Below are 27,194 nucleotides of genomic sequence, written 5' to 3' on the forward strand. Positions count from 1 at the left end.
TTAGTGTGGAAATTGGTTATCTATTCCTTTTTTATTTTTCTTCGTCTCTCTACTTTAGAAAGACACGTAATTTTCCAGCCTACTCATGTAATTCAGAGTAAAGGAAATTTGCTATGACATCCTCAAATTTTTGGTTGTAAACCTTTTGAATGTAAACTTAGAAATAAAAATGACTAATGAATTGAAAATGATGGCATACAAGGGGACTCTATATCTCTAGAAATGCAGTGTGTAGAACCTTCCTTCTAGTTTTGTGTAAAATTGAAACCTTCTTTTTGTCAGTGAAACTTTGGGGCCTTGCAAATGATCTCTTAGAAATTTGACAGTCTTAGAGGAAACCCAATTTCTTGTGAAGCAGAGGAAACAGGAAGGACTTGCTTTGCTTATAATTGAAATCCCTTTCTACCGCAGAAGACTTTGCACAAAGTTTTTGTTACACTTTAGGGTCACAGCATCAGGTACTTAGATTTTATTTCTTTTTCTGCTGTTCTCCTCCTTCCAAAAATCCAGACAGAACCTTGTTCCAAACTATTCACCTAAGAATTACTGACATGGCAATGACATAGCTACCTTTAGGATGCTGTGTTTGAATCAAAGATCTTTTAAGAGAAGAGCAACAGGGATGTCTGCGAATTGTTGCCCAATTTACAACAGCCCTAAATTTTCCTTCAGCCCTTCTATGATCTCAACTATGCCTTTCCACAACTCACTCTCTTTCTGAAGCCTGTCTACACTGATTTCACTGGGAGTTTCATCAGAAACAAGAAGAATCTTTAAGAGCATCAGCAGCTGTAATTTGCTTCTACCCATTCACATTCAGAGGCCCTTCTGGGGTTTCCATAGGCTTAAGGGAAAATACTATTACTCTGCTCTGATTCAGATTTGCAGCGTGAAACCTTCACTCCACTTACACACTGCACACATTTCATTTTACAGCCATTGTCTTGATTACTGAGCTGCAATTGATTTACTAGACAGCAAATTGAAAAATTATCTCTAGACTTCTCTGTAAAATTACCTCTGATAGCAGGAGCATTAGGCAGTGCCTTAGTACTAACAGGAGGCTGTCAGGCTGTCACCTTCCCTGCCAGCTGACTCTGACCGATGGAAAAAAAGTCCGGCCTTAGAAGCTACAGCCACTGGCAGATTGCCTCCTAACAATGGTAAACAATGGGGTGGCAGATTGGGAGGGAGGGAGACTCACCTTACTATATTTGAGCAATTGGGGTGCTTGGTTAGCCCTTTAAATAATGGGGATTAAAGAGTTCTCACGCCAAAGTTGGTGGGAAAGACCAACATCCTTTTTATTTCAGCATCTGTGGGTTGCATACATATCTCCTGTAGTGAACTGCTACTCATGTGCCTTTTTGTCCCTCTCACCAGGAGTAAGAGAAGAGACACACCATAAAACTCAGGCAGTAGCTTTAGAGCAGAGGAGACAGTAGTCTTTCACACAAAATATGATGAAGATGGAGGCCTCACTGCTGCAGATGTTGCTGGAGCTCAAAGTACAAATAATTTTGCATGGATGTGTGAACTTTTGTTTCCTTTTTTCAATATGTTCATGGAAGATAGAAGGTTGAGAACAGGTTTTTGACCCACAGGGAACAATGCACTCAACTGTCATGACCATGTCTGCGCACATTTATGAATAAGGATGTGATTGAGCAAACAAATTGAGACAAGGTAAAATAAGTTAAACCAGACCAATACAAACTTCAGTAAGGAAGATGCCATCTGGAATTTCAGGAGGGATTTTGGTGCTGAGAAGGCGGAAAGCTGAACTGCAAAGAATTAGATAATAAGCATGATAGAGAAATGGCATTGAGAGAGTAGTTGCAGATAACTGGTAAGACCAGTGGAGCCTCAGGTTTGTGTTGAGAGCCAGAGAGGAAGGAGTATAAAATCAGGGCACTGTCTTCATGCTCATGTTGTACTTTGTGGTTTGATTTGGAAAACCAATATATTTGCAAGGAGAAAAACCGAAGGAGCTGTTCTGTGTCAGAGGGCCAGGAAAGTTTTTGTCTTCTTTTTTGTCTTCTAAGAGTTATTTTGAAGCTGCTGTTGAGCAACAGGAGGAGAAAAGCCATGTTTTCTTCTTTCTTAGGGTCAATGAATACAGGGTATTTTTATACAAGGCTTTTTATTTACCTCTAGGAGAGAGGCTGTCATTGCTGTAAGTGAAAATGTTGACTCCCTTCTGCAGAAAATTTTATGTACTAGTGGGGATGCAAGAGAACACATGCATTACTCACATCTCATGGGGCTTTCTAAGGACTGTGATTTTAAGGTCTCAAACTGGAGTCACACCTCTTACAGTTTTTACAACATGTCTTGAACCTCACAAGTCCATACATAGCTGGAATGTCTTTAGATCTCACCTTTACCTGTATGTGGGTGTGTGCATGTGTGCACACACCTGTCCACTGCTTGGTATGGCCCTTACAGCTTGTGATAAAGCCACAAGCACCAGCAAAAGTGACCTTCCTAAATTTAAGATGACAGTGGTTTTGTCATTCTGCTTGGCGTGACTGGGAGCTGTAGCTGTGAAAGGGGAATGTCTGCTTTTCTGTCCTTCCCTTCCACTTCCCACTCAAACAGAGCTCAGCAGCCTGATGATGGGAGGCTGGCTTTAGCAATTGTGTAGTGACCCCTGGCCAATTTATGACATCTCCCCTGCCCTGGGAGGGAGAGGCTGACACACTCCCTTGTGTTTTCCTTGAATTCTTTCTGCTTTGTTTTCTTGCCAGACACTTTGACACCATGACTTATTTTCACACTTACAGCCACTTTCTGCTGAGAACCTAATGAGTGCAAAAGGGCACTTATGACTTCCAAACTTTGCAAGGCATAATAGTGCTGTGCGGGAGACAATCTAAAAATGAGCAATAACAGCAAAACACTGAAGGGCAAGCAGGATACTGCAAAGCCATCTAGAAATAACTACATACCCTGGAATGACTTTGTTCTACCCTGAAGGTCTCACTTTCCCCCTCTTCCCTGTAGTTTGCGAAGCTCTGCCTAGATGTTTCAAGTGTGCCTAGAGTCAGGCTTTACAAAGTATTGAGGCATTGCTAACACCGTGTAAAATCATCTCCATGTAAGCTTGCTGCTCTGTGGTAGAACAATGTTAATGCTTGATGACCTTTTAAGAAATAGCCAGCTTTCTCTGGACTCCAGCTCATTGTTGTAGGTTACGGTCTGTATTTTCCCCTTCCTGTGGAAAAAGAACACAGAAGAGAAAGTCCTATTGGCATTTCTTTTCAGCTTAATGATCAGCTTTATGCACTCCTTTCAGAGCAGACAGAATCCTCAAAAGCAGCATTGGCAGTTCTTATGGAAAAGTGAGTTTAACAGAATGAGGATGCTATTGGGCTGTTTGTATTCTGCTCAGGTCTCCCATGCCACCAGCCACAGGGCTCTTTTTCTTGCTGTTACATAGCTAGGCTAGAAAGGTGTGTATTTGACCTAGTTACTACTCAGAGTTTATTAATCTGGTATTTCTTGTCAGGGTTCTTGATTTCTTGAAGAAATCTGCTTAAACATGGAACGGGAAGAGTTATTTGGCATTGAGTTGAAGGGTCAAAGCCAGGCACTCTCTAGGCAGGAAGGTGGAAGTAGCTTTGCCATTCCTCTTGGTTAAGATATTTCCCCATTCCTTTATGGTTTAGGGTCTGTGTTGTTTTGCAATTCTCCATCGACATTAAGAGCTCCACCCTCCCTTACAAAGTGACAAACGTGCAGTTGAAATCCTTCAAAAAGTCCAGCCTGGGAGACGATCCTGTGGACAAAATAGCCTATCTCTCAATTTCATAGAAAATACCCAGGGCCTGTCAGTGTGGAAGGGGAGATCCAAAGCTTCTCTTTGCAGTGACAAGCCTTGCAAAGTGGTGGTCCTTTGGGACATTTTGGGACGTGCAAGGGAAAGCGCCTTTCTCCAGTTGTTTCAAACATGAGTCATACTGGATGAACACACCCTGATATCCAGGAAACATATGAATGTAACAATACCTACGTTTATTTTTTTCTAAAGGCTATCACAGAGTAAATATGGACTGATAAAGCAGACCTGGTGACCTTAAAGACCTAAACAAAATCACCAGAGCAGAATTGGTTGGGTCCTTAGGAGTGTGGGGTCAGCTTTGGGTTTTGCTCCTTTTTTGACATGCTGAGTGCAGCTGCAGGTACTCACAAGCTGTTTCATCAAGGCTCTTCCTCTGAGCTGGGACTTTTTACCACAGACCACCCAAATGGTTCTGTAAACACAGTGTTATGGATAGCACAGAATGCTCAGCGAGCCTTAATATGCTTGGGAAATGAAACAAGCTCTCTCTCATTCTCTGATAACTCATGAGCTGCTTGTATGATGTAGATTTTAACCTTCCCAGATTCCCAGGTTGAAGAGAAGTTAGTATATACCACCCCAATATGAATTGCTGATACTTAGGAGGGCTGAGGACAGAGGGTGGCAGCACAGCCCTGTCAGAGCTCACCCACACACACTGTGGAGGCTGTGGCAGTGCTGAGTGGGTGTAAAACATTTCACACACAATTGCTTCTAATTAAATGTACATTTTTTTTTGGTTTGCTTCACAACAGGGCAAAAGTAACTTTTGTTTTCTCAGTGTGTTCTGGTGTGTTTTAAGCTGTATCTTATTGTTTGATTTAAGCTTATATGATGAAGTTTAGAGCCACAAGTTGTCTGTCTAGTGTATGCATGCAGGGAAAACCTTGCCTCAGAGATCACCCACTGATCTTTAACTTATTAAATGCCCTAACTGACACTCTTGCTGATTGTCCTGACAGCAACTAAAAGGCCATTTCTTAGTGTAAGAAAGAAAAGCAAAAAATCATGGTACTGAGGCTATAACCAGATCTAGCTTGGGGGCAGAGTGAAGAATTTTGGTACAAATCATAGCAGTGAGGAATGAACCACATTTGTAGAAGGAGGCATGCTTCCAGGAGCCCTAAAAATCTTCATTTTGAATTTTCTCTCATTGGAAAAACTGAGATAACAAAGTGCCTAATATGCTGCTGGACCAGGTTGGAGTTTTACAGTGTTGAGTGCAGGGCTAAACCAACCCCAAACCCACCAGCCCCTAAGCCTCCTCAAGCCAGATCTATGTACCTCACTGAAAAACTGATACAGTCTTCATTCCTCTCGCACATTCCCAATTAAGTGCGATGAAGGTGCTGGGCTGTTGATATAAATATATATAAATAAGAATATGCATATATTGAAAACATTATTCTTGAACCCTCTTTGTTCTTTGATGAAAACAAGTAGGGTTACTGAAGGATCATTCAGAGTTCTTAATAAAAGGTTTCCTGAATGAATGTCAAAAATTATCTTTTCTTAAAAGAAGTTAGCAGAGCATTGAAAGGAAGCCTTGCCCATTTCCTTCATTAACAGGAATAGTCTTTGTCTCACATGTTTTGAATGAGAGGTCAATTTTCAAACAGCAGACCAAAGTTTCTGGGGCACACTGGTCAAAGCTCAAACACAAAAGTTTTGTATTGTTGAAAATTAGTGGTGTGATTGTATGTTTTTTGGTGCTTGTATTGTGCTTATTCATACTGTTACAAAGTGGTGAAGTGATCTGGACCTGTGTAATACATTAATGTTGTAGCTTGAAATCCCTGTAAATCTGAGATAACAAACCTAACTACAAAATGATGGTTACTGGAACCCTATGAAAGCAAAATATAATTTATTTATGACTTGTGCTATATTAAGAGCTTCTTTGAAAATGAAGAAGCAAACAGACAAACACCGGGCCACTTTTACAAATGCCTTTGTCCTCATTCATTTTGTTTAGCTCTTCAACAGTTCACTTAGATGAGATATTATGTCTTGATTTTACATCTGTTAGTTTACTTAATCTTGTCTTGCTGGGCTCTTTTGGCTAATCAGGAAATGCATCACAATCTGTTTATTTGTGCAGATGAAATAATTTTATGTCTGCTAATTTCAGGAGAGGCTATTTAAATTCTGAATTGTCTCCAGAAGTCTTAAGTAGCTTACTGGGAAACAGGACCAATGTTTATACCTATTTTGTACTGGTCATAATTTTAGATCAGAACAATGCAAAAGAATATTCCTGAGCTGAAGATATAATACGCCTTTTTTCAGCAGATAGAGCATCTGACTTTAAAACACCAGAGGAGAACATCTTCCACCTCAAGTCTTTTTGGATGTCAGCTCTCTAGATCTATTTTAAAAGACATTAAAAATCCTTGAAAGGACAAAGGTCAGATCTGAACAGGCTAATTTATATATAAAAGAGAAAATGGTATTAGGCAAGTCAAGACCTGATTGATAGAAGTCACAGCACACATTTTCATTGGGACAGTTCTTTATCTTTGTGAAAAGAACATGAAATATTACTGAGAGATCATTTCTAATTACACCTTTAAACAGCAGTTTTATAATCTCAGGCAGCTGTGCTAACATTATTGCCAGAAATTTATGCAGTTTTTTTGCTGACCTCACATTTCTTAATAAGTACACTCTGATCCTCACAAATCAGACAAGATGTTGAAAGAAATATTTACAATGACCCATTTTCTGCAAAAAAAGTATTGTCTGTATTGTCCTGCCTACAAGCTTTGTTTCAGAAAAGCTTTGTCTGCCAGAAGCTGGATCCGGGGTGTGGGAGGGGTCTCTCCAAAATATGCACAAGTTGCAAATTGTATATGATGATACACATTTAATTGCCCTTCCATTTCTGCAGGCAAGGGCTGCACAAAGTAGGGAAGCCCCTGATTTTGGGCAGGTTTGCTTTGGAACTGTTTGGTAGCAGTAACATTGTCCTGACTTGAAAGGTGGGATCCTCCACCCCGGGGAAATGCATTTTTGGGATGGAAAGGGATGTGAGGGACACAGCCACAGGGTGTGATATGATGATGATGGCCAGGCAGGTAGGTGAATGTATCCAGCAGCCATCTGTATTCCTTTGCTGCAAATAAGATTAGTTCCTCGGTAGGTTCAGTTTCTGCTGGGAGACAGAGCAGCTCCCCTAGAATTTAGAGAAGTCATTGAGCCAAGTTCAGGAAGACTCAATAACTGTGCCCTTAGGTTCTGAAGAGCAAGAAATGTTTTGAAATAATTATTCCCAGTGGAAGCTGTAATGAGGTTAGGTTAGACATGACGAATAATTCTAATTCCTTACTGTGTAATGACACAATTTAAAATAGCATTTCAGACGTGGGCCTCCCAGGTAACTGGGTTAGATCAGTAATCTCCTGCTCTGATGGAAATTCTTCTACTCATTTCTTAGTGTTGTCTCTTTTTGTGACTGACTGAACACAGGCTTCGTGGGTTTCAGTACAGCAATCTATCAGACTTCCCTCTATGACTGTACATATAGACAAGATGCTTATTTGATGGCAAGGTAGAATATAGTTTTCAATATAAATATTTTGGTTGGGGGAGAAAAACAACATCCTTGAAAGTGATTCAGGGGAGGAAGATCTTTTTGAGCAGCTGTATCCAAGGTTAGACAGAGTAGCTGCAGCACCCTACCATATTGTCACCCTGGTAGCTGAAAATTTTTTTTTACCAATGCTTCGAAGTCTCCTACCTCCAAGTAGTCTCTGCAGGGAAGTCAATAAAACAGTATTGTCTTCCAAGAGCAAAGATGTGTATAAACTTTACAACAGAGAAAGTAAGTTTATCCACAGCAGTCATGAAGTCTATGCTCTTAACTACCATAGTATATGTGAAGGGCTCCCAACATGACTGGGTCTTCCTCATACAAGCTGCTTTTATCTATCATCTGCCCTCTCAAGCATCATCCTACTCATGCTGGTCATGGACACTGAGCCCTGGCCGTGAGAGACTTTAGGTTCCAGCTTCCTCTCTCAGGCATCAGTTCCTCACTGCTCTGCAGGGACTGGCTGCCACACAGGATTAGGAAGTCTAAAACTATGAAGAAAAGCTCAGGTGGTAATGGTTCATCCTTCTCCAAAGGAAAGCAATTAGGAAATAGTGAAAGCACCTGGAGCACAGATGCAGCTGCCTCAGTAAATTACACAGGCATGAGGGCCTGACCGGTGTTTGTTAAGTACCTGGAAGATCTGAGGTGTCTCTTAGATGTGAAGCCAAACTTCAGTTGAAACAGAGCTCATTTCTTTCCTCCTGGAAGAGATTGTGGAATCATCTCTGCTAAACTTGAAGGTAGTGCAAGGGTTGTAAAGAGAGCTCTTTATGTGGAGAGAGAAAATGACTTTAATATTGCCTCTGTTACCCTAAGTATTCAGGCAAGTATCTGTTGATGATCTCCCTCCTCTCTTTCCTGCTCCTTATTTCTGTTTGTGAAGTTTGTTTGTATAGACAAAATTCATCCGTGTCCTGCACGCCACAGCTCTGTAATAATGGGCAGGCCTGGCCAGCTGAGCGAGTCAGTGATGTGACCTCTATTTGCTACCTTGGAGGCAAGCTTAATGTCCTCAGGATCTGTAGTTTGCTGCCCAAGGTGGCACATCAGTTACATGGCAGCGTGAAGAGTGCCACATCTTCTGCTTGGGAAGGCAGTATGGTCCTTGGCAGGCTCCCCAGAGGGCTCATCTAGATTTGTATCTGTTTGTCCTCACTGTACTAATCACTTTGTGATTAGTGCAGATGCCTGGCTTAGTCTCCTTAGTATGGTCGGAGAGGGAAAATGTTTCAATTCTCCTTACTCCTCTGTTTTCCTAGGTTTTCTTGGCTTCACAGGGGAGATAACAGCAGCACTGAGACAGCCAAATATTTGCTTGTATGAGTACATATCTTAATTAGCACAGTCCTTTGAAAAACTCTCTGTGGCAAGTGTTCCAACAGCAAAGAGGAATCCTTCATGCTATAAAAAGCCTGGAATTGTTTCCTCTAGCGTTTACTCACCTCTCAGGATGGAGCCACTAATTTCTCCTCCTCCTCCTTTAACACACACAGTATGTAAATAATCCTAACAATAAGCTGTCTGGAGTATTTTATTGCTTAATTAATATGGTTTCAATATTATGAATAAATAACATCACATTCAGATTGTGAGTATAGTAAAGTTAAGGGGGTATGATCCAAGAAGGAGTTTCAAATCCCTTCGCATCTGTTCCTCTATTTTGTTGGATTAATTTTATGTTCTAAATTAAATTATTGTTATGAATTTGTTTTCTCTGATGTTCTGCCCTCCTCCCCCCATCTTTTCATCATCTGTCTGCTCAACACCTTTCCTGCTCTCTCGCACAGGGAAATAAAAGCCACTTTACAGCCCAGCTGGCTGAGCAGGTCTGTGCTGTTCCTCTCCATCCCTTGTGGGGCTGCTGAATGTGATGGGTTTGGAAAGCTCTGGACTTACTAGTTTCTGTTTTCAGATGAATGCAGGCTTTCCAACTGGCATTCATTGTTACTTTGATCCAGGTTTTAATTAAAAACTTGGGAATTCTAAATCCATTGAACTGGAGTAGACTTACTTTTTAGTAAAAGATCCTTTTTTTCCTTTCTTACCTGCCCTTAAATGAAACTCAAAGCCAAACAACTCCCAGGGCCTTGCTTGTTTCTGCTTAGTGAAGGAGAAAAAGTTGTTAAGTATTTCTCTTCTTTATAGGGCTCTTATGAGGATTTTTTTAAACTTTTGGCTACAGAAATGCTGATGTGACTATAGTTTCCAAGTTATCAAAAAAGGTAAGAAACAGCCAGAAAAAGGTCACAAGACTAGGTAAACAACAACAACAACAACAATCTCATAGGCATAAGAGATGCTTATTTGGTAATTAAGATTTCATTTTGTTAAATTATAAACTGTCAATGGAGGGAGTCTCCTCAGGCTGGGAGAAGGACCTGGCACATTTTGGGCCTTCTCACAGGGGAAAAATAACTTGGTTGCAGGTGTAGATGCTAAGGATCTCCTTGTTCTCTTTGGCTTAAAGCAGAGTTTTCCTTGAAGGTTCTTCCTTACAGACCTGACCTTGCACAGCACAACCTGCTAAGTTCCCTCCCTGCTGCCTCCAAATGCTCCTGCCTCCCCATTCCTCCTTGATGTCCCTCTTGCTGAGAGCAGCCAGCAGTGCAGCCATGAGTTACTGAAATCTGACTGTGTGGTTCCTATTTTTCCTAAAATGAGCAGCTCCATATTCCCAGCTGATTTACCACCACCACCACCACATCTGATGGGATCAAAAGCTGTCATAAATCCCCTCTCCTTTTTCTTGATGATGTATTTTTACTGTGTGCAATTATTACTGGAACTGGAGTACTTTATCTCTGGATAAAAAATTGTCTGAAATCAACCTGAGAGGTTAGAAAGCCCTTAGAGAGGTACAAACCAACATGGCCAGACTATTAAATCACTATTTAGAAATGGATTATGGTTAGAAGTCTACTGTTTTTCCAGGAGTGTTGTCAGACCATGACCACTTACCTGCTGCCCTGTCTCGTTATGCATAGTGAAAGATGAAGACCAGTATCTCCCAGTACCCCTTTGAGTATATCTTTGCACCTATTTATTTATAGATATTCTTACACTCTTGTGTTACAGACTCCTGATTGCACCCTACTGCTGATGGAGCAATCTGTATGGTGAGTGCCTTTTCCTCCTTCCCTCACAGGGAACGCAAAGAAAGGATGCAGGGGGTGTCCTGAGTCAGTTCCCACATGTTGAGAGATGTGTGCTGTGCTTGTTGCTTCATGGTGAGGTCTCTTTGAGTCTGACTCCTGAAACCTTTTCCCATTTAAGGCATATTAGCCATTATCTCTCCACCGCTAATTTTTAAAAATTTTTTGTTTGCTTTTACTACTTGCACTTGTCCCTTCTCCAGCAGTAGAAGAAACAGCAACTTAATGCAAAGTAAATCATACCTGATTTATGCTTGTATAAACAGCGTGTATCTCTTCACGTACAGGTAAACGGAATTATAAAGACATTTGTGAATAAAATTTTGAAAAATGAGAGAGTTCACTGGTAACTCATTTACCGTGACAGGAGATGAATAGAGGTAATTTAGTCTCATAAAAGTAAAATTGGCTCATGTCTTACATGGGGATGGGAAAAAGATTATTGTTTAGCAGCTGGAAAGCTGAGTGGAGTTAAGAATTGGCAGCTGTGCTGAGGGGGTTTGACTGCCTGGCTCTGTAACCTCGGGTGAGTCATTTAGTGTGCCTGGTGTACATGCTGCCTCCTGTAAATACAGATCTAATTCTTGGCTAGTTTGTAGAGGGATTTGTTCTCCCCAAGTGAGGCACCAGAAAATAGGACTCTGGTGTGGTGCTGCTCTATTGCCATGTTTGAATAAGAGCATTTCCTCCTCTCCTTCTTGTGTGGCTGATAGATTTGCTCCATAAGTGCATTTCAGTCTTCACATCTTTCCTGGGGACAGAGTGGAAAGTAATCCTGAAAGAAAAGCAAATATCCTTTGGTTTTAAAGTTATATAATAAGATAAAAAGATTAGGGCCTGTGGGAGCAGGCATTATGAGACTCGGATGAAGTACGTTATCTTCTAAGGTACCTACCCCGTTGGACAAGTAAGCTGGACTGAAGGCACAAATGAAATGTGCCTGGGAACTTCCTTCCATGGCTTCCTTATTGAAAATGCAAAGCAAAAAGGAGATTGAGTAAAACAGGCAAGAAAAAATTTCCCCTTGTTACTAGTGAAAATGTTGTGAAAGTCCCTGAGTAAAAGGATGGTCAGGGCTCTGCTCTGTGGTGTGGGCTGAACAGCACCTCCCTCTCAAAGTCTGGAGATGGCCTGAAATGAAAGACTTGGGCAAGGAAGATGTTAGGAAAAAAAAAAAAAAAAAAAAGGCATGAAAAGAGCTGAAGATGTTGCACAGCTAATTTTGGAGGAGCACCTTGTTCTGCCACTGTGGAGAAGAAAGACAGGAGTGGTGGTGTGGGTTTTATTTTTGAAGGTGGAGCAAGAGAGGAGTTCTGGATTGGCTCTGAGATGGCCTCTGGCTTTCAAAAGTTCAAGTGCATGCTTTATAAAAATCTATGGGACTAGTGAAAGTGCACTGGTTCCGCAGTGTGGGTAATGTTTGTTTATTGGTGTGAATGGATTAAACCCCACAAAATGTCTATTTTCGCCTAACCTAGTGACTTGCAGCATTTTTAGGCTCTTAAGAAAGCTAAGCAAGGAGACTGGCTTATTTCTGCTGGCGTTTTGTTTCCTAAGAAGTGTTTGCATCAGTCCTTTTGAAGCTGGGCTATTATAATATGAAATGGAGCTGCTAAACCTTACATTATCAGTAATTAATATAATGATTATGTTTCTCTTTTCATTTTTGTGGGCTTTCTGGTTCCTCTGAGTGGTGATGATGTGCAGGCTGCCCTTTCCTAATGAATTATTTACACATTATGGCTGGTAACTGGAGACAGTAAGATACTTTGTGCCTCTTTATAACATTCCCCTAAATTACTCCGTTGTGTCAGTACTACCACACATGCTACTTCTGGGCTTTTAATGGGCTCATCATGCTGCAGATCTGTGAATACTGTTGTTTACAGCAATTTGGGGCTCTTGGCTAAACATTACGAACAACTTCAGCCTGGGACTCGCTGAAGTCCCCAGTGATCGCTTGAGCCTGAGTGCTAATCCTTGTGCTTTGCAGCCTGGGCTGGGATTTGCCACCAGGATTTTAAAAAAGCCGATTCAAATTTAGGAAGATGTACAAATGCTTGAGGTCTGGGTAGGCAGGGACGAGCTGTGTGAGTTCAGGGAAATCTCCATCTCTCCTAACCTTTAAAGGTCTGTGTGCATCTCTAGGTGATTTACTTGAAGAATGCCTTTAGATTCCTACCTCCCAGCAAAAGGGTAAATCCAGTGAGGGGTTCAAGTGAATGTGAAGTGTAGAAGCTAAGGACAGAGTGTTAATAAGCCAGGAAAGGAAAGCTATGCACAAGTAATTGCAACTTTTCCTGGTGTTGTGGTTTACCCCAGGCAGCTGCTCCCTCATTCCCTCACCAGCAGGATCAAGGAGAGAATTGAAGAGTGAAAGCCAGAAAACTTGTGGGTTGAGATAAAGACCCTTTAATAGGGAAAGCAGAAGCTGTGCACACAAGCAAAGCAAAACAAGGAATTAATTCACTGCTGCCCATGGGCAGGCAGGTGTTCAGCCATCCTCTAGCCTCCTGTACCATGGGGAAGCATAGAGATACATAAATACACCATGATGAGGCAGGGGAATTTTGGAGTTGTGAGAGGACAGGAGGCCATCCTGCAGTGCAGGGCAATACTTGGGGAATGGTTTTTTAATTTTTTTATTTCTGGCTGTAGTAAATGTTTCCAGTGACTGATTTCAATGTATGGTTTTCAAAGCTGGTGCCCCTGCAGATGCAGAACAGGCACACTACAGCTTCCCTCTGTAGCGTGTCTGTTCTGTGAGCCTCAGTCCTTGAAAGGAAGCGCTGTTTTTCAATTCTTGGCCTGTCTGAAGACGATTCTTTTGAAGTGCCCAGTTTGTGAAACATGCCCATTATCTGATTCCTTTTCTTCCTCCATTCTGAAGTACCTTACTGTTCTCATGGATCATCTTGCCTGGTGTAGCAGTTCCTGTTTATAAGTTATGTCATTGTCTCTTCACCATCTTCCTTTCAACCCAATGCTTTCAGTGACCCATTTTGCCCTACTCTTTTCACCACTGATCTCTCTATGCCCTTTTCATGTTTGAATAATTGCCCAGTGACTTAATTTTTACAATAAAGGTAAATCTTTCACGAAGAGAATGTGTCTACATAACTTGCTTTGCCTTTATGGCACTATAGAGTATAACTGGTCGTTATTAATAATGCATCTCAAAATGGTCTCTTGTTTGACAAGTGTACCTCTATTTTAACATAATATTCATGTCATGCTTGTAAGTAGTCATCAGAATATTTCATAAAATTAATGGAGTCCCACAAAATGGGAACTCGCTACTGTGTCTGGCTGCCAAATTTTTGCTGAGAAATGGAAAGAGGCTGCAGGATTTTGTACGCAAATTATGAAAGCTGGAGATTTGGCTTTGTGTGTATTGGAAGCCAGTGTTGGAAACAGAGTGGTATATATGTAATATATTAAAACATTTTAGAATGATAAAGAAAGCTTCAAATATTGTTGAAGCTATTCATGTCAGGACATGCACACTTTAATTAAAGAAGCCAGGCATCAGTTGAATCAGTCACTGATTTGTTGTCACTGGGAAAAACAGCTCTGATAAGAAGATGGAGAGTTTGCTTAGTGAGAATAAATTCAGACATGGTGTTTATTGTCTAAACCATACTTCAGAAACAGATAATCTGTAGGATATTAAAAAATAAAAGAAGGAAAAGTGAAACGTAGCATGTCTGCTGCCTTTTCCTCAAGCCTTCCTTAAGCTGTATCCACTCCATAAGTCTCCATGTAAAATTCTATTAAATCATTTTCTCTGAGTGAAAAATTGACTTTGCTAAAGTGAACAATTTTGCCACTAACTTAAAATGGAGCTGGTTTTCTTGGTATAGAAGTTATTTTTAGAAAGAAAAATGTTCATTGATGCAAGAAATTTTTCTCTGTTAGCCCATTTTGGTGATACCCTGCACATAAAGATGGAAGATTGCCCAAGCAAATTGCAACTGTGACCAGCCAATTAATGCTTTAATGGAAAATATTCATATACTTCAGTGTGACCCTGTTGCCTCCTCATTTTTTGCTTTGGAACACAGAGAGGTGAGAATTAGATACTGAGAACTATATTACAGTCTATCAAATCCTATGGCAGAAGTGGATAGTTGTAAGGTTTGCTTAGATCTGTAAATATATAAACACAAATAGAGTTTGCATGTTCTCTCACTTTTTCTATTTTAGTGACAAATGTTCAGGTTTGGGATTAAAGTAAGACATGGACAATAGTATTTTTTTTGGAGAGGAATGTTACAGTACATTAAAAACACACTGCCAACTGGTGGTTTTTCTTTAACTGGAGGTGCTCAAGACTAATAATAGCTCTGTACTACTTTGATGTGAAAGCAACACACAATTGGAATGAAGGGATAAAATATTAATAATGAGAGGGGGCCTGTAAAATGCCAGTATGGGAAGGTAGAAGGCAAACAACCTTCCACACCTTGGCCACAAAATGTGCACTGAGTTTGGAGAGAGTGTGAAAGTTTTAGAGGGGTTCCCAGTGGGAGGGTTTATTATGGTGAATTTACAAGGTGAGTGAGAGCTGGTGCAGATAGAGGAGCAGATACCTGAGACATGAGGGTTTTGAATAATGCTGAATGCTAAGAGCCTGCTGGGCTCTAGCTGGATTCTGCAGATGTGGGACTTGTTCCATCCACCGCTCTGTGCATGTATGAATGCATAAACCCAGGAGAGAGCAAAACCTCATGATTTATCTCTTCTTGCAGTATGCAGAGTGGAACTCTGAGTCTCAGTGACCATTTCCTGGGTTTGGCAGTTTGCTTTTTGATGTATAATCTCTCCTCCTGCATTTGAGATCAACCAGGACAGACTAATCCCAAGATTAAGGCGGATCAGATGAAGGGCTGTTTCCATAGCAGATGCTGTCACGTGAGCACTGAGTTCCTCTTGTGATAGAGCAAGGCCATAGGGCAATGCAAATGGTGTAAATCCTGTTTGTCTTGACTAATTGTCAACTCAGTCCTAGTCCCCTTTTTCCCTGCAGAAAACAAACCACACCAAGCATCCAATTAAGGAGACTGAATTGGTTGAAATTCTAATCCAGGCTTGCATTTACATCTCTTCTGCATCACAGTCTGCAGGAAGGTTTGCATTAGTTCAAGTTTGCCTTGTATGTAGCACTTTGTCCAGTCCTGGAGCCAGTGCAGGAGGGCACTGTCTGCTGACTGCCCCAAGGACTGCATTGTGCAGCTGCACAACCCCAACTGCTGACAAAATGTCACAGCTACCCTCAAAAATTATTTAAGCAGGTCTAATGAGTAAGTCCTTTGACAGAAATTGATACTACTGAGACTGTTCTGTAAAACCACAGCAGTTTATTTCAGTATTGTCTTGGGAGGAGGCTTTCTACTAAACAGAGAAAACAAGGTTATCCAGGAGGTGTAGCTGTTATTTCAATATTTAGATTGGAAATCTTAATGTCCTTCTGAAACAAAATATAGTTACAGTTCCTATGACAACTGTTTCCCTCTCCTCTGGCGCATGGGCTAACAACAGGATTTCATTACATGGTCATGTAACACTGGACACTGTGACAGCCTTGTCATCGCCACTGAGCTGTTTGCTCCTAAATGCCATTCAGCTTTGCCCACTTGTATTGTGCAGAACATGAATTGTAGTGACCGACCTTCACTGTTTATTGCCTGCCACCTCCCAATTCCCAGCTTCTCTCTTTTCATTAGCAGGCTCACTTTCTACCAAAATACATTTAATATGCTGAATTTTGTTGACAAAAATTCATAGAAACTTATTTCAGTGGTAGAAATTCTATACACTGACATTAATTAAGAACAGCATCTTAACAAGTACAGAGAGTACTGACAAAAATTTGTGAGTACAGCAGCCAAACCAGAATATGCAGCAGAATCCTGTAGTTACTTCTCCAACACATATAAGAAAAACTATAACCAGTTGAACAGATATATTAAAAGACTTTATTCACAATAGAGAAATTTTTACAAATATAAGTTCTTAAAAATTAAGCATCTTGATCTATTATGTATTCCATAATTTCAATTTATATAAAGATGAAAAGACTAAATGGAATATGTACAAATCAAAACCAATTTAAATACATGATAAAAATGGATATGTATGAAGTCACCATAGAAACAGTGAGCCATTGGGCATTGCAAAAATTTGTGTATAACTAACACATATGCAATACTTATCTCACAATCAAAAACTTTTTTTTCCTTGTGAAACAATGTTGGTGCCAGTTAAAGTGGGACTCAACATATGCAGATTTAAATGCATTATTATGCTACAAGGAAATGGAAGAAGTGTGGGCAGTCTTTATGCAATAAGATAATCTGTCCATATCCCTGTCTTCTCCCCTCCCCCCCCAAAAATAAGCAATTTCTTTTGCACTTACAAATGACTGGGAACACAAAGTCACCATCACTAGCCACTTCCATGAAGTTAGTTAAGTGAATGAGAATTAAAATGCATGTTATCTTGCTGATCTAATGAGCAGTGGTAAATATGGACTGTTCCAAAATGATTGCTCTAACTTTGGTGTTTTGGGGTTATTTAAAAAAAAAAAAGAAAAATTGATATATTCTCAGTTTATGAAAAGTTTTTTCTTACAGTTGGCAGATCTACATGTTGTACAATCTTCTTGTCTACTTACATTAGTTTACAAAAAGTACAGTATAGTGCAGTTTGTACATACAACCTGAATACCAATACCAGTCACATCAAATTTGTGCTCTTTCAAATCACCCTAACTCCCACACTAAGAAAAACTCATATGAAATGTCTGTATTACAAGGAAACAGCCATGATGCTCATATTTAAGTCCATAAGACCCAATACACACAGAGCTGTGTGATTGGAGCCTGCTTTCTGAAACATGGAGAAGAGCTGTCTGGTTCTCTACTCTTCCCTTCAACTCGCTATGTCCCAGCAAGATCACTAGAGACAGCTGGGGGTAAGCAAACCTTGCTTAAGAAAACCATGTAGAAAGTGGCTTAGAAAACACACTTCTCAAAGACTGTTTCTGAGTTTTTGCAGTTATGAGGTCTGAAGCAGCACATGCAGGTGGGAGGCAGCAGCAGCAGGTGACCCAATAAACATAACTGAGAGAAAAGTAATTATTGTTACATGTTAAAAAGAAAAAAAATCTTGGTTTTATTCACAGCTATAACTTGTGGTGGAAAAAAAATCTCCCTTATAAATACTTTTTATAAAGAAATACAAGGAAGTATAGTCCTCCAATGTTACAAATTCTGGAGAATCAAAATCAGCAGAATTTCTGTTTAGAAAAGAGGAGAGAGCCAAGACTTCATCCTTGCTTGGTTTATTTCAGAAACCTGCTGTAACATAAGGGAATCCATATTTAAAAAAAGAAAATAATAAAAAAGATCCCAGTAAAGCAAAAAGTTGTGAGCTGCTGTGCTGGCTCTGTGTAAGCAGGCTTTTACCTGCCAGTCCATTTCTATCCATTCTCCCAGTGCTGGGTGGCCCAGGCTCACCAGGCTGCCCCAGTAACTCCCATCTAGGAATGCTCAGCTCTGCCAAGCCTGTGCTGGAGCATCAGCAGGTCCTTGCCTTGCCCCCTACACCAACGTCTTTGGCAGCTCATGTGGCATGTGCCATCTCCTCTGTCAGCAGGGAAGGCAGACAGGCTGAGCTGTCTTCACTGACTCAAGGGCAAACTCTATGGGTCAGCTTCCAGCTGCTATATATAAAAATGTAATTAGTTATTTTTGGCTTCTACTTAAGAAAATGTCCACTTCATATTTCTATCAGTATAGAAAACAAAGTGAAGATTTAAAAAAAAAAAAAGGTAACTCTGTAAAGCCTAAACAAATGTGTTCCCTCAGCTGTGATTAGCAATGCTGGACATGTGAGCTATCTTACTAAATACCATTCAAGATGGTCACTATTCAGAACCAGATTTGTTTCACTGCAGTCCAATCAATGAATATGTTCTTTCTCAGAATGGGAAGCCAGGTGTTTCCTACCTGAAATGTATGGAAGTCATCCCATCACTAAATGAAAACACAGGTAGACTCAAAAATCATGTAAACCACTTCAAACCAAGTAGAAACAGGAATTAATCATGCCTCATTTCTTTTTCCCTTTGGTGATGCCACAGAGCAAAACATTTTTGGCAAAGCTCTTACCTTTCTTAGTAAGCCAGGCCTCTAGGGAATATTTTTTAAGCACATTGCATTTCCGTTACTTTAAACAAGACAGTGTTGTCAGAAAGTTTTAGTTCAATTCAGGATAACTTCCTCTCTGAATGACTTATCTTTTTTGAGGAGGCAGGTTTTCTTCAAGGCATCTGAACATCTACCTTTATTCATACAGATACATTAAACTGCTTTGTGACAATTAGCTATCAAGCCTGGTGTCAAGTCTGAACCCACCTAAATCTTTACAAAAGTAACAGAAAAACCAACAAATTGTATCTGATATAATTCTCAGCTTCCAGGAAAATGTCATTGAGTATTTTTTTGCCAACCAACCAAATGAAAACTACTGGACTAGATATATAAAGAAGGTTAATAGTCCCTTTCTTAATATGAAATGGCTACCTTATTTTATTCCATAGTAGCTTGACTAAAGACATAGGAATAACACCACTTAGAAAAGGGAGGAAACAATTTCTTCTATTACAATATTCTAATCAAAACCTGAAAAACTAAGGTCTGCTAACTAATGTGCTAAATCCATAGAAACTAGCTTAATCTAACTTCAACTTATACTGCAGTTTCAGAGTTGTGTCTGCATGAGATGAGAATACCCCTATGTAGACTTCATTGACAATGAAATACATCAGATACTTTACCAAGTAATGATAGACCCGCATAAGAAGAGGCTGTCACAGTCACAAGATTTGTCCTGGATGACACACAAAACAACTTAACATAGAACAACAAAAAACCAACAAACAAACAAACAAAAGAAAAAAATAAAAGGAAAAAGCTCTTTATACTTAATTCAATATGGCTTTTTGCAACATGGCAAAATATTACAGCTTAAAGCATACATCTCCTCACAGAGGAGAAAAGAATTTTGCAGTCAAATTAAAAGCATAACAGGAAACTAGTAACATGCAGACCCTCTGCTCTTTTAGGCCAAAATGACACTGCAGCCTAACAGAATCTGGGAAGATATCCTATTTCACTTCTAAGAAGTTATTAATCTGAATTAGAAGATTGAGGTTTTATCATAATTAACTGGGTCCATTCATAAATATTTACTGTTAAAGAAAACAGACTGCAAAACACTTGATTTAAAAATTTAACTCAGGAATTTAAAACCAAATCATGTGCCCAAGTCCTGGAAACAAAAGGAATGAAAAAAGTATAAATTAATCTTCATCTATTTCTGGTTTTCTTCTTTATTCCCATCATCTTTGCGAAGAACAGGGAAAGGATGAGCCTCTGTGTTGAAGACCCAGTGCTCAAATGGAAGAAGATCATCTTCAGAAAACAGCAAGTACAGGTACCTGGCAAGAAAAAAAAAGCAGGAAATGAGACCACATCAGGGAAGTTATTTTCAGGAAAACATAATTCATATTTCATTTACCTGAGTATTAAACTTCCTGTTGAGATGGCATGACTGATTTTTTCTTGCACAGCAAAAAAAAAAAACAACCCAGAACTGAAGAGATCAAGACAAAACTTTGACCTCGTTAATGAAGATGATGATAGATAATGAAAGCTTTTGGTTTTCTCTCTTAACAGACCCTGCAAGCTTTCCATGGAAGTTGATTTTTTTTCTTTTTTTTCTATAGTTTTAAAATGAAAAGTATGCAATATAAGTCTGGTAAGTTCTCTGTCTAGTCAATTTGATTAGTGCTGGCACATATAATTAGATCCTATCAAAGATATGAGATGCAATTTGGCAAAAACTATCAAGTACCTTTATAAGAAGTAAAGAAAATTTCCAGAAGTCAGGGAATTTAATTTATTGACACAGATTGGGAGAAAATAAAAGGCAATTTGGCCTCCTGTCACCTAAGAAGAGCTCTGCTATTTCACTCAGATTTTGTTATGTGAGTGCTAAGGGTAGTAATGATAAATACTTATCTGTAAGGATGATACATAGAACTACTTCACATTAATGAAAGTCAACTTTCTTAACTTACTTGAGCGTCTCTGAAAGGAAGAAACTTTGCTGCACATCGTCATGGCTTTCGTGATTGTTATAAACATCTCTAATGCCAGAATAGCCACCATCTACTCTGCAGTGTTTTTCCAGTGCCTGAAGCAGGGAAGAAAACACCCAAACAAGTGGGATTAATAAAATTAATAATTTGACAGTTTTTCTTTTTTTGATAATAAAATTAGCAAAAAACAATTGCCACAATTTTTTTGATAAAGAGATGAAAACTTGGTAAAGCTCTAGATAGAAAACTCTTTAAAAAAAGACATGGGCACACCTGTCTAATTTTACATTTAGGAAGCGAAGAAAAATAATAAGTGAATAAAAAGTGAACACAAACCAGCTTTCAGAAGGAAAGCTATATGGATATAAGGATTTAAAGACATGGATTTAAAGACATTTAAAGATATGGACTTTAACTTATACTCTTTTTCCTCTTTTTAATAGGAGTAACAATAGCCTTTCTCTCCCAACCTCTCAGCCTTTGGAAATTGTATTACCTATACCTTTCCTGGTCATATTTTGGTACTTAAAATGATTGTGACATAATTGTACACCATACTAAAGATCAGTCTTTTTCTTACCTCCTGCAAGTCCCCTCAAAAAAAAGGAAAGGCAACTCTCCATTTTCTGTGTAAGTTGTATGGCTTCTCTTTGCAATTATTTAATTTTCCAATGGGAAACCACTGAAATTGGGCTCTGACTGAATTTCTTTTTTGGAACAGTCATATTTTTCTTTGCTACCTCTCTGAAAAAGCTTTGTCTGTTACACAGGAGTAGACAGAAAGCCAGGACTTAACACGCCATAATTTAGCTGTAACAATAACAATGTGTTTTTCTGTAGCTAGTTTCCAAACTCTGTATTCAGTTAAAAGGTGTAAAACAGATGACTGATTCCTATTTCACAATAAAAAGGAGTACACGGGCCACCTAAAAATACAATTTCTTTTCTGCCCACAGGAATGTCCTATATTTTGAAGGAGACATATTTTTGAAGGAGAAAAAAGATCCAATGAAGAGTGTATATAAAAGGGTAAAAAAGATGCTGGAACTGGAGAAGATATATACAGTGAGACTATTCAATAAACTTTGTAGCTTTTCTTTAACTTAGACAGGTGTTTGTATTAGAAAGGTGGTACCCACGTGCCTATATATGAGCCATAACTTCTTTAAATACACTGCTATCCAATACCTTGGTACTGGATATCTTATCACTACTATATTTAAAAATACTAATTAATCTTTTTTTCTTTATAACTGACCTATTTAACAAGGCTACAAGTATTGTTACTCTCTTAATTTTTCTTATTCTGTTTTCCAATAACTCTCTGGTATCATGCAGTATAATGAAGGAGTAGAGAGAATTTAAGATGATTATATTTAGAACAACTCTTTATTCAAAAACAAATCCAGAAAATGCTACTTAACCCTAAATAACTTCTGGCAATGAAAATGACAGTAAGGATGGTGGATTACTACATTCACTCAGGACCACACTACTTTGAAACAGGGTGTTTGCTGTGGAGATGGTATTGGAGCAACAACTTTAAGGCAGAAATACCTGGGGCTTTATCCAACCCGCAACAGAGCCAGGAGATAACTAGTTCCTCCCTTCCTGAAGTTACTACAAATACCACTGAAGTGAGTACAGGTATGTAGATTTTATTTAGGGAAAGATGCTGCATTTCAAAACACACAAGGAAAAACATGGCAGAGGATATATCTAAACCAGGCAGAGTAAGTATTTTCTGATGGCAGATGGGACGCAAAGTCACTAATAATTACTGAGGTATTCATCACCTTCCCCTGCTCTAAAGACTCTTTAAGATCCGTGTTTTGCTGTGAGTAGATATGCTAAACGTCCTTGATATTCCTGGAGTCCCTGTAGCTGTCTGCACACATTTGGCTTGCATGTTAGGCTCTCCTTAGTTTTCACTAGAGAGTAAGCTGCCTATTGTATATTTAAAAGGGATTTTTCTCCAGAAGAGATCCTTTAAAATATAATAGCCTATTTATCTTTTCTTATGTGTCCTTAGGTTCTTTAATTTTCCTGGACACTTTTACTAAATGACAAATATACTTAACTTTAAAGAAGTAATTTCTTCTGGCTGGTATTCCTTCCCTCTTGTCTACTGCAATGAATTCAAAATGCTGCATCTGTGTCTGGATTTTCAATGTCAAACAAAAGATGATGTTTTTCAAGGCACAGCAGAAGCAGAACTTGAAGGATAAGGCTGCTATGCAAGGAAATATCTGCTTTCTAAACAGGGTGAGGTAAAATAAAAGCAAATTGCATTTCCATTCTCTAATGTATTTAGAGCCTTCTTTGAGTTCAGAGGCATCATAAAGGTACCTGAAGGCATTGCTATGATGTAAACTAAGGGGTTAACTTGCCCCATGTTGGCTTTCTGGTGGTATCGATGCAAATATGAAGCATCTCATCCCTCAAAGCTACTTTCCACCTAACTAAAGTAAGAGGACATCCACCTGCAGGATTAGTAAGATAAAAAGGCTCTAGGTTGTCAACCATCCTGGCAGTGATGGGCTTTTGTGCCCTTTCCTGCAGTTTCAGAGTACAGTGATGTTTACAGTGACAGGGGGTAGTGGTGGGTAGGAAGAAACAATCAAACACATTTTAAATTAGTAGTTCTCGGAAAAGGAGGGTGGCTAGGATCAGTTATGCTACAGTAATGGAAAACATCAAGCACAGTGAAAACTGGCTGACAGACTCAAACTATCATAAAGGGGAAAAACAAAGGAAGTGTTACGAATTTAAAATATGTGCCACATTTATAATGCAGAAAGGGAGGCTTTCATGAGCTAAGCTGATAAAACCTTTCTGACTCAGTAACAGTGGATATTGCTGGTGGTCATAACTGCATTTTCTCCAGCTGCTGAAGTACATACAAAATTATCTTGGACTCAAAGCAGCAAAGCAAATTCACAAAGCAAAAAAGGACAGGCTATAGCATATTTTTGGCCTATAAAGTTAGAGAAAGACTTAAGAGACTTGTCAGAGAGTTTAGAAGTCATGACTCTAAAACAGCCTCCTTTTCTACTACAAGGCTACTGGGAAACAAACCTAATGAGTTCGTATTGCCAGAGTAATGAGTTGCAAATGGACACAAAACACCTGAAGAACAACTTTTTTTGGACAAAACCCAAATGGTCTGATTGTTCGTTTCCTCTTTTTTCTTGTTTCAGTCTCAGGTTCCCTTTTGTGCAACAGGTGCTGGTAATTAAACCAACAACCTTCAGTGGTTGGGAACTTCCCCAAGGACAGAAAGGGTGATGTGCTCTTTGGGGCAACATCAAGGAGCAAGAGGGAACAGAATTTATGAAATAGTTATGGTAAGGTAGCATGATATGTGCTGTAACAAAAAATACTATATCAGGTAGAGCTGTATGGCTATAAACACCAGGAGAGAACAGGAAGAAAAATTATTTTAAAGCTACAATTGACTGCATAACTTCTGGAAAGCTGTAAGTGCACCCAACTGCACATTAGGACAGTGGAAGAATCCTGGGCAGAATGGGACGAGCTGCATCTCCCACACACAGGCTGTGTTAGAGCCAGATTGAGAATAACCACAAGAATGTTAAACAAGGAACACGCGAGGAGTGAGAAGAAGGTAAACAAGTGTACCAACTTGAAAGAAACAAACAAACTGAACCAACAGGGTAAAGAATAATAATAAGGAAAACATTTCAATTGTTTATAACAATGTTATCAGTGTGGGCAGTAACAATGAGTCAGGAAAAACACCTCCTGGAGAAGGAACAGTTGGCATTGCTGAAGCCTGATGGGATGACTTCCATAAACAGCCATTGTAAATATGCCAATTATAATCTGCCTGGGAAGATTCCAGCAGTAAAATGTGTGCCTATGGGTGGTGTTAGCAAAGAAGAAAGTAAGGGAACAGCTCTCTAAATTAGAGGTTTTAAAACCCCAATTGCTTCGGAATTATTAACTCAGAAGCACATTGTTTCAGGACCACAGAGCCAACACTTGAGGGAGGGAAATACAATGCCCTAAATAACTACACTCTACCTAGCTGAATACAGTGCTCACTGTAGGTATGGAACAATCATGAATATTCAGACAAAAAGTTTGAGAGTATAAGTATAGTTAATACTACTATTCTTTTTTGGAAAGCAGATTTTGCTTTAAATTTAATTCCTCAAGGATATCTAATTACAAAACTTGAAACACCCTTTTTTCCACAATGCTCAACAGCATTTGCCCAACATTTCTGATACGATCAGTATCTACACAGTGAATACTGAATACATTTACAGATCTTGGTTGCCGTGGAGGGATTTGCATTTATGGGGTAACAGCTCTCTAGTAGGGTCCCTTAGGGATGAGAAATTGTAGGACGCCAAGTCTACATGTTCTACCCTTTGAGTAGAGCAGCCTTCTGTAACTACTGGTGTAAGCCCCTTCAAGAAGGTTGTAATCATACACTTCTAGAAGCAAGAGGTGTTGGGTAAAGTGACATAGAGGACATTTTTGAAATCCTGGAAAGCAATACCCCTGCACAGGAGAGGTCACTGTGAACAAAATATTGCAGAGAGTTTGGATTTTTTTTTTTCATTTTTCTTAAGTATGCAGAGCCAGAAAAATAATGTTCTTCAGCTTGCTGTACTTCCTATCAGATCCCAGATAATTTAGCAAGAGCAACATCAGTGTGAGGAGGACACAAGTGAACTCCAGAGGAGTGTAATAAGGACCCATACCTGGAAGATGAAACATGGTAAATCTAAAGGCTCTCTACCTTAACAGTAAGAGTAGATTAACTGCTGAAATAAGGGAAACAATGGATTTGGCAAGCCAATTTTTCGCAGTGCAGACTAGCTGCCCTTTTGGAAGGCTTGTGCCAGACAAACACAAATAGCTCGGTTCAGCATGACTGGTTGAAGCTGAAAGGCCAGCAGGACAAAAAAATTCAGATCTAGAAGAGATTGCTATCATTTAGGGAGTTTTGTCCAAACAACCTATGCTTCTTAAAAGTGACATGGTTTTTAAACGTTTGGTACTATCTAGTCTTTCATCCTGGCCGTTGTTACCTTAATTAAAATCACCTTCATACAATTACTGAAAATACATTTCATAAAACTTATTTCCATATCCAAGGCTCAAATCTGACACACGTTTGCACTTTCCATTCACATGCAGCAACACTCAACATCTTAGACAGTACACCCAAATGTGATCCCTAATCCTAGAAGTATTTAAGGAGAAATCACAAGGTACTTTTCTATTATACAATATCAGCAGTATTTGATTTTGTCAAAATGATGTTAGTTCATCTATTTAGCAAAAGAATCCCCGGAAATGTGAATTGATATCACTGATTTAAAACAAATATTTACTCTGCAACTGCTGAACAATATCCAGGTATCATTCAATAGCTCACTTAACAAGATTACTAGGATTTAACAACAAGAAGTCCAATAGAACATTACCTCAACAGCTTCCCATCCCCACTGCCTGTACTTTGGATCGTGAGTGAGCCGCCACATGTACATGTAGGTCTCTATGACTTCTGGTCGTAGGATGTAGTATTTTTCATTTTGCCTTGTAGCAATGGCCTCAACACCACCATCAAATCTGAAGGCTTCTGGTCCCAGTTTCATGCCTAGACAATATAAAAGCGCTGACTAAAATAAAGGCATTAAAAAAGGTTTCAAATCATGTAACATACCAAATCAAACCCACAAAATTACCAAATCACACTAGCCTTCTATGAGGCACAAAGCCGTATACCCAAAACCGTGTAATTTATGAAAGATCCTGCAGCACCTCCTGTTTTTAATATTTTATAAATAATTTGGAGTAGGAGAGAGCTGTTCTTCACCAATGCTTTAAATGGCAGCTACAGTTTGAATGGCAATGCTAGCATTTCCATTCTGGAAGACTTCATGTAACTAGCAACAAGTGAAATTTTGCTAAAAAGATGAGGATATTTACTTTTCTATATCAAACTGGAAAATACACGCTGGCACCTGAAATGCTGCCAGGGTTATTTCTATAAGACGACAATAAAATCTAAAGAAATTTCCTGCACAGAAATCCACTTTCTTCATGCAATTCTATTGTTTGCAGCATTGTATGAACAGAACTGAGTGTAAAATATTTTTGTGCATAAAACACGAACAACAGCTATATTGATGCATAAATGAACAGATTCCAACTCTTACTTGTATTCAGCTATGCAGAAATTGGCATAGTGAAAAAAGCTTGTTAATTACTATTATGTAACTTTCATGTTAATTACTACAGGTGCACAGAAATTATTTACAAAACAGAGCAGCCATTTAAAAAGTTACTCTTAAAGCAAGGCAGCATTTGCTCAGAAAGGATGAACAGCTCTCACCATGCAACAATTTTCATTCAGCTTTATGCAAAAGTACCAGTGACTGCCTTCGCGAAGGC

The 27,194-nt window shown here is 39.2% G+C and overlaps 1 protein-coding gene across 1 annotated transcript in view; it reads right to left on the reverse strand.

Moving 5' to 3' along the window:
• Positions 1-16,549: 16,549 nt before the first annotated feature.
• Positions 16,550-27,194, reverse strand: part of MAN1A1 (mannosidase alpha class 1A member 1) — a 142,990-nt gene continuing 132,345 nt past the window's right edge. The window contains exons 10-12 of the mRNA XM_032101574.1: positions 26,225-26,397; positions 20,739-20,854; positions 16,550-20,096 (exon numbers count right to left, since the gene is read on the reverse strand). Of these exons, the coding sequence (XP_031957465.1) occupies positions 19,970-20,096; positions 20,739-20,854; positions 26,225-26,397 (416 nt within the window). The 3' untranslated portion in view covers positions 16,550-19,969. The remainder of the gene's footprint in view (positions 20,097-20,738; positions 20,855-26,224; positions 26,398-27,194) is intronic.

The sequence above is a fragment of the Corvus moneduloides genome, chromosome 3 (genome assembly GCF_009650955.1).
Source record: "Corvus moneduloides isolate bCorMon1 chromosome 3, bCorMon1.pri, whole genome shotgun sequence".
In the NCBI taxonomy this organism is placed as follows: domain Eukaryota; kingdom Metazoa; phylum Chordata; class Aves; order Passeriformes; family Corvidae; genus Corvus; species Corvus moneduloides.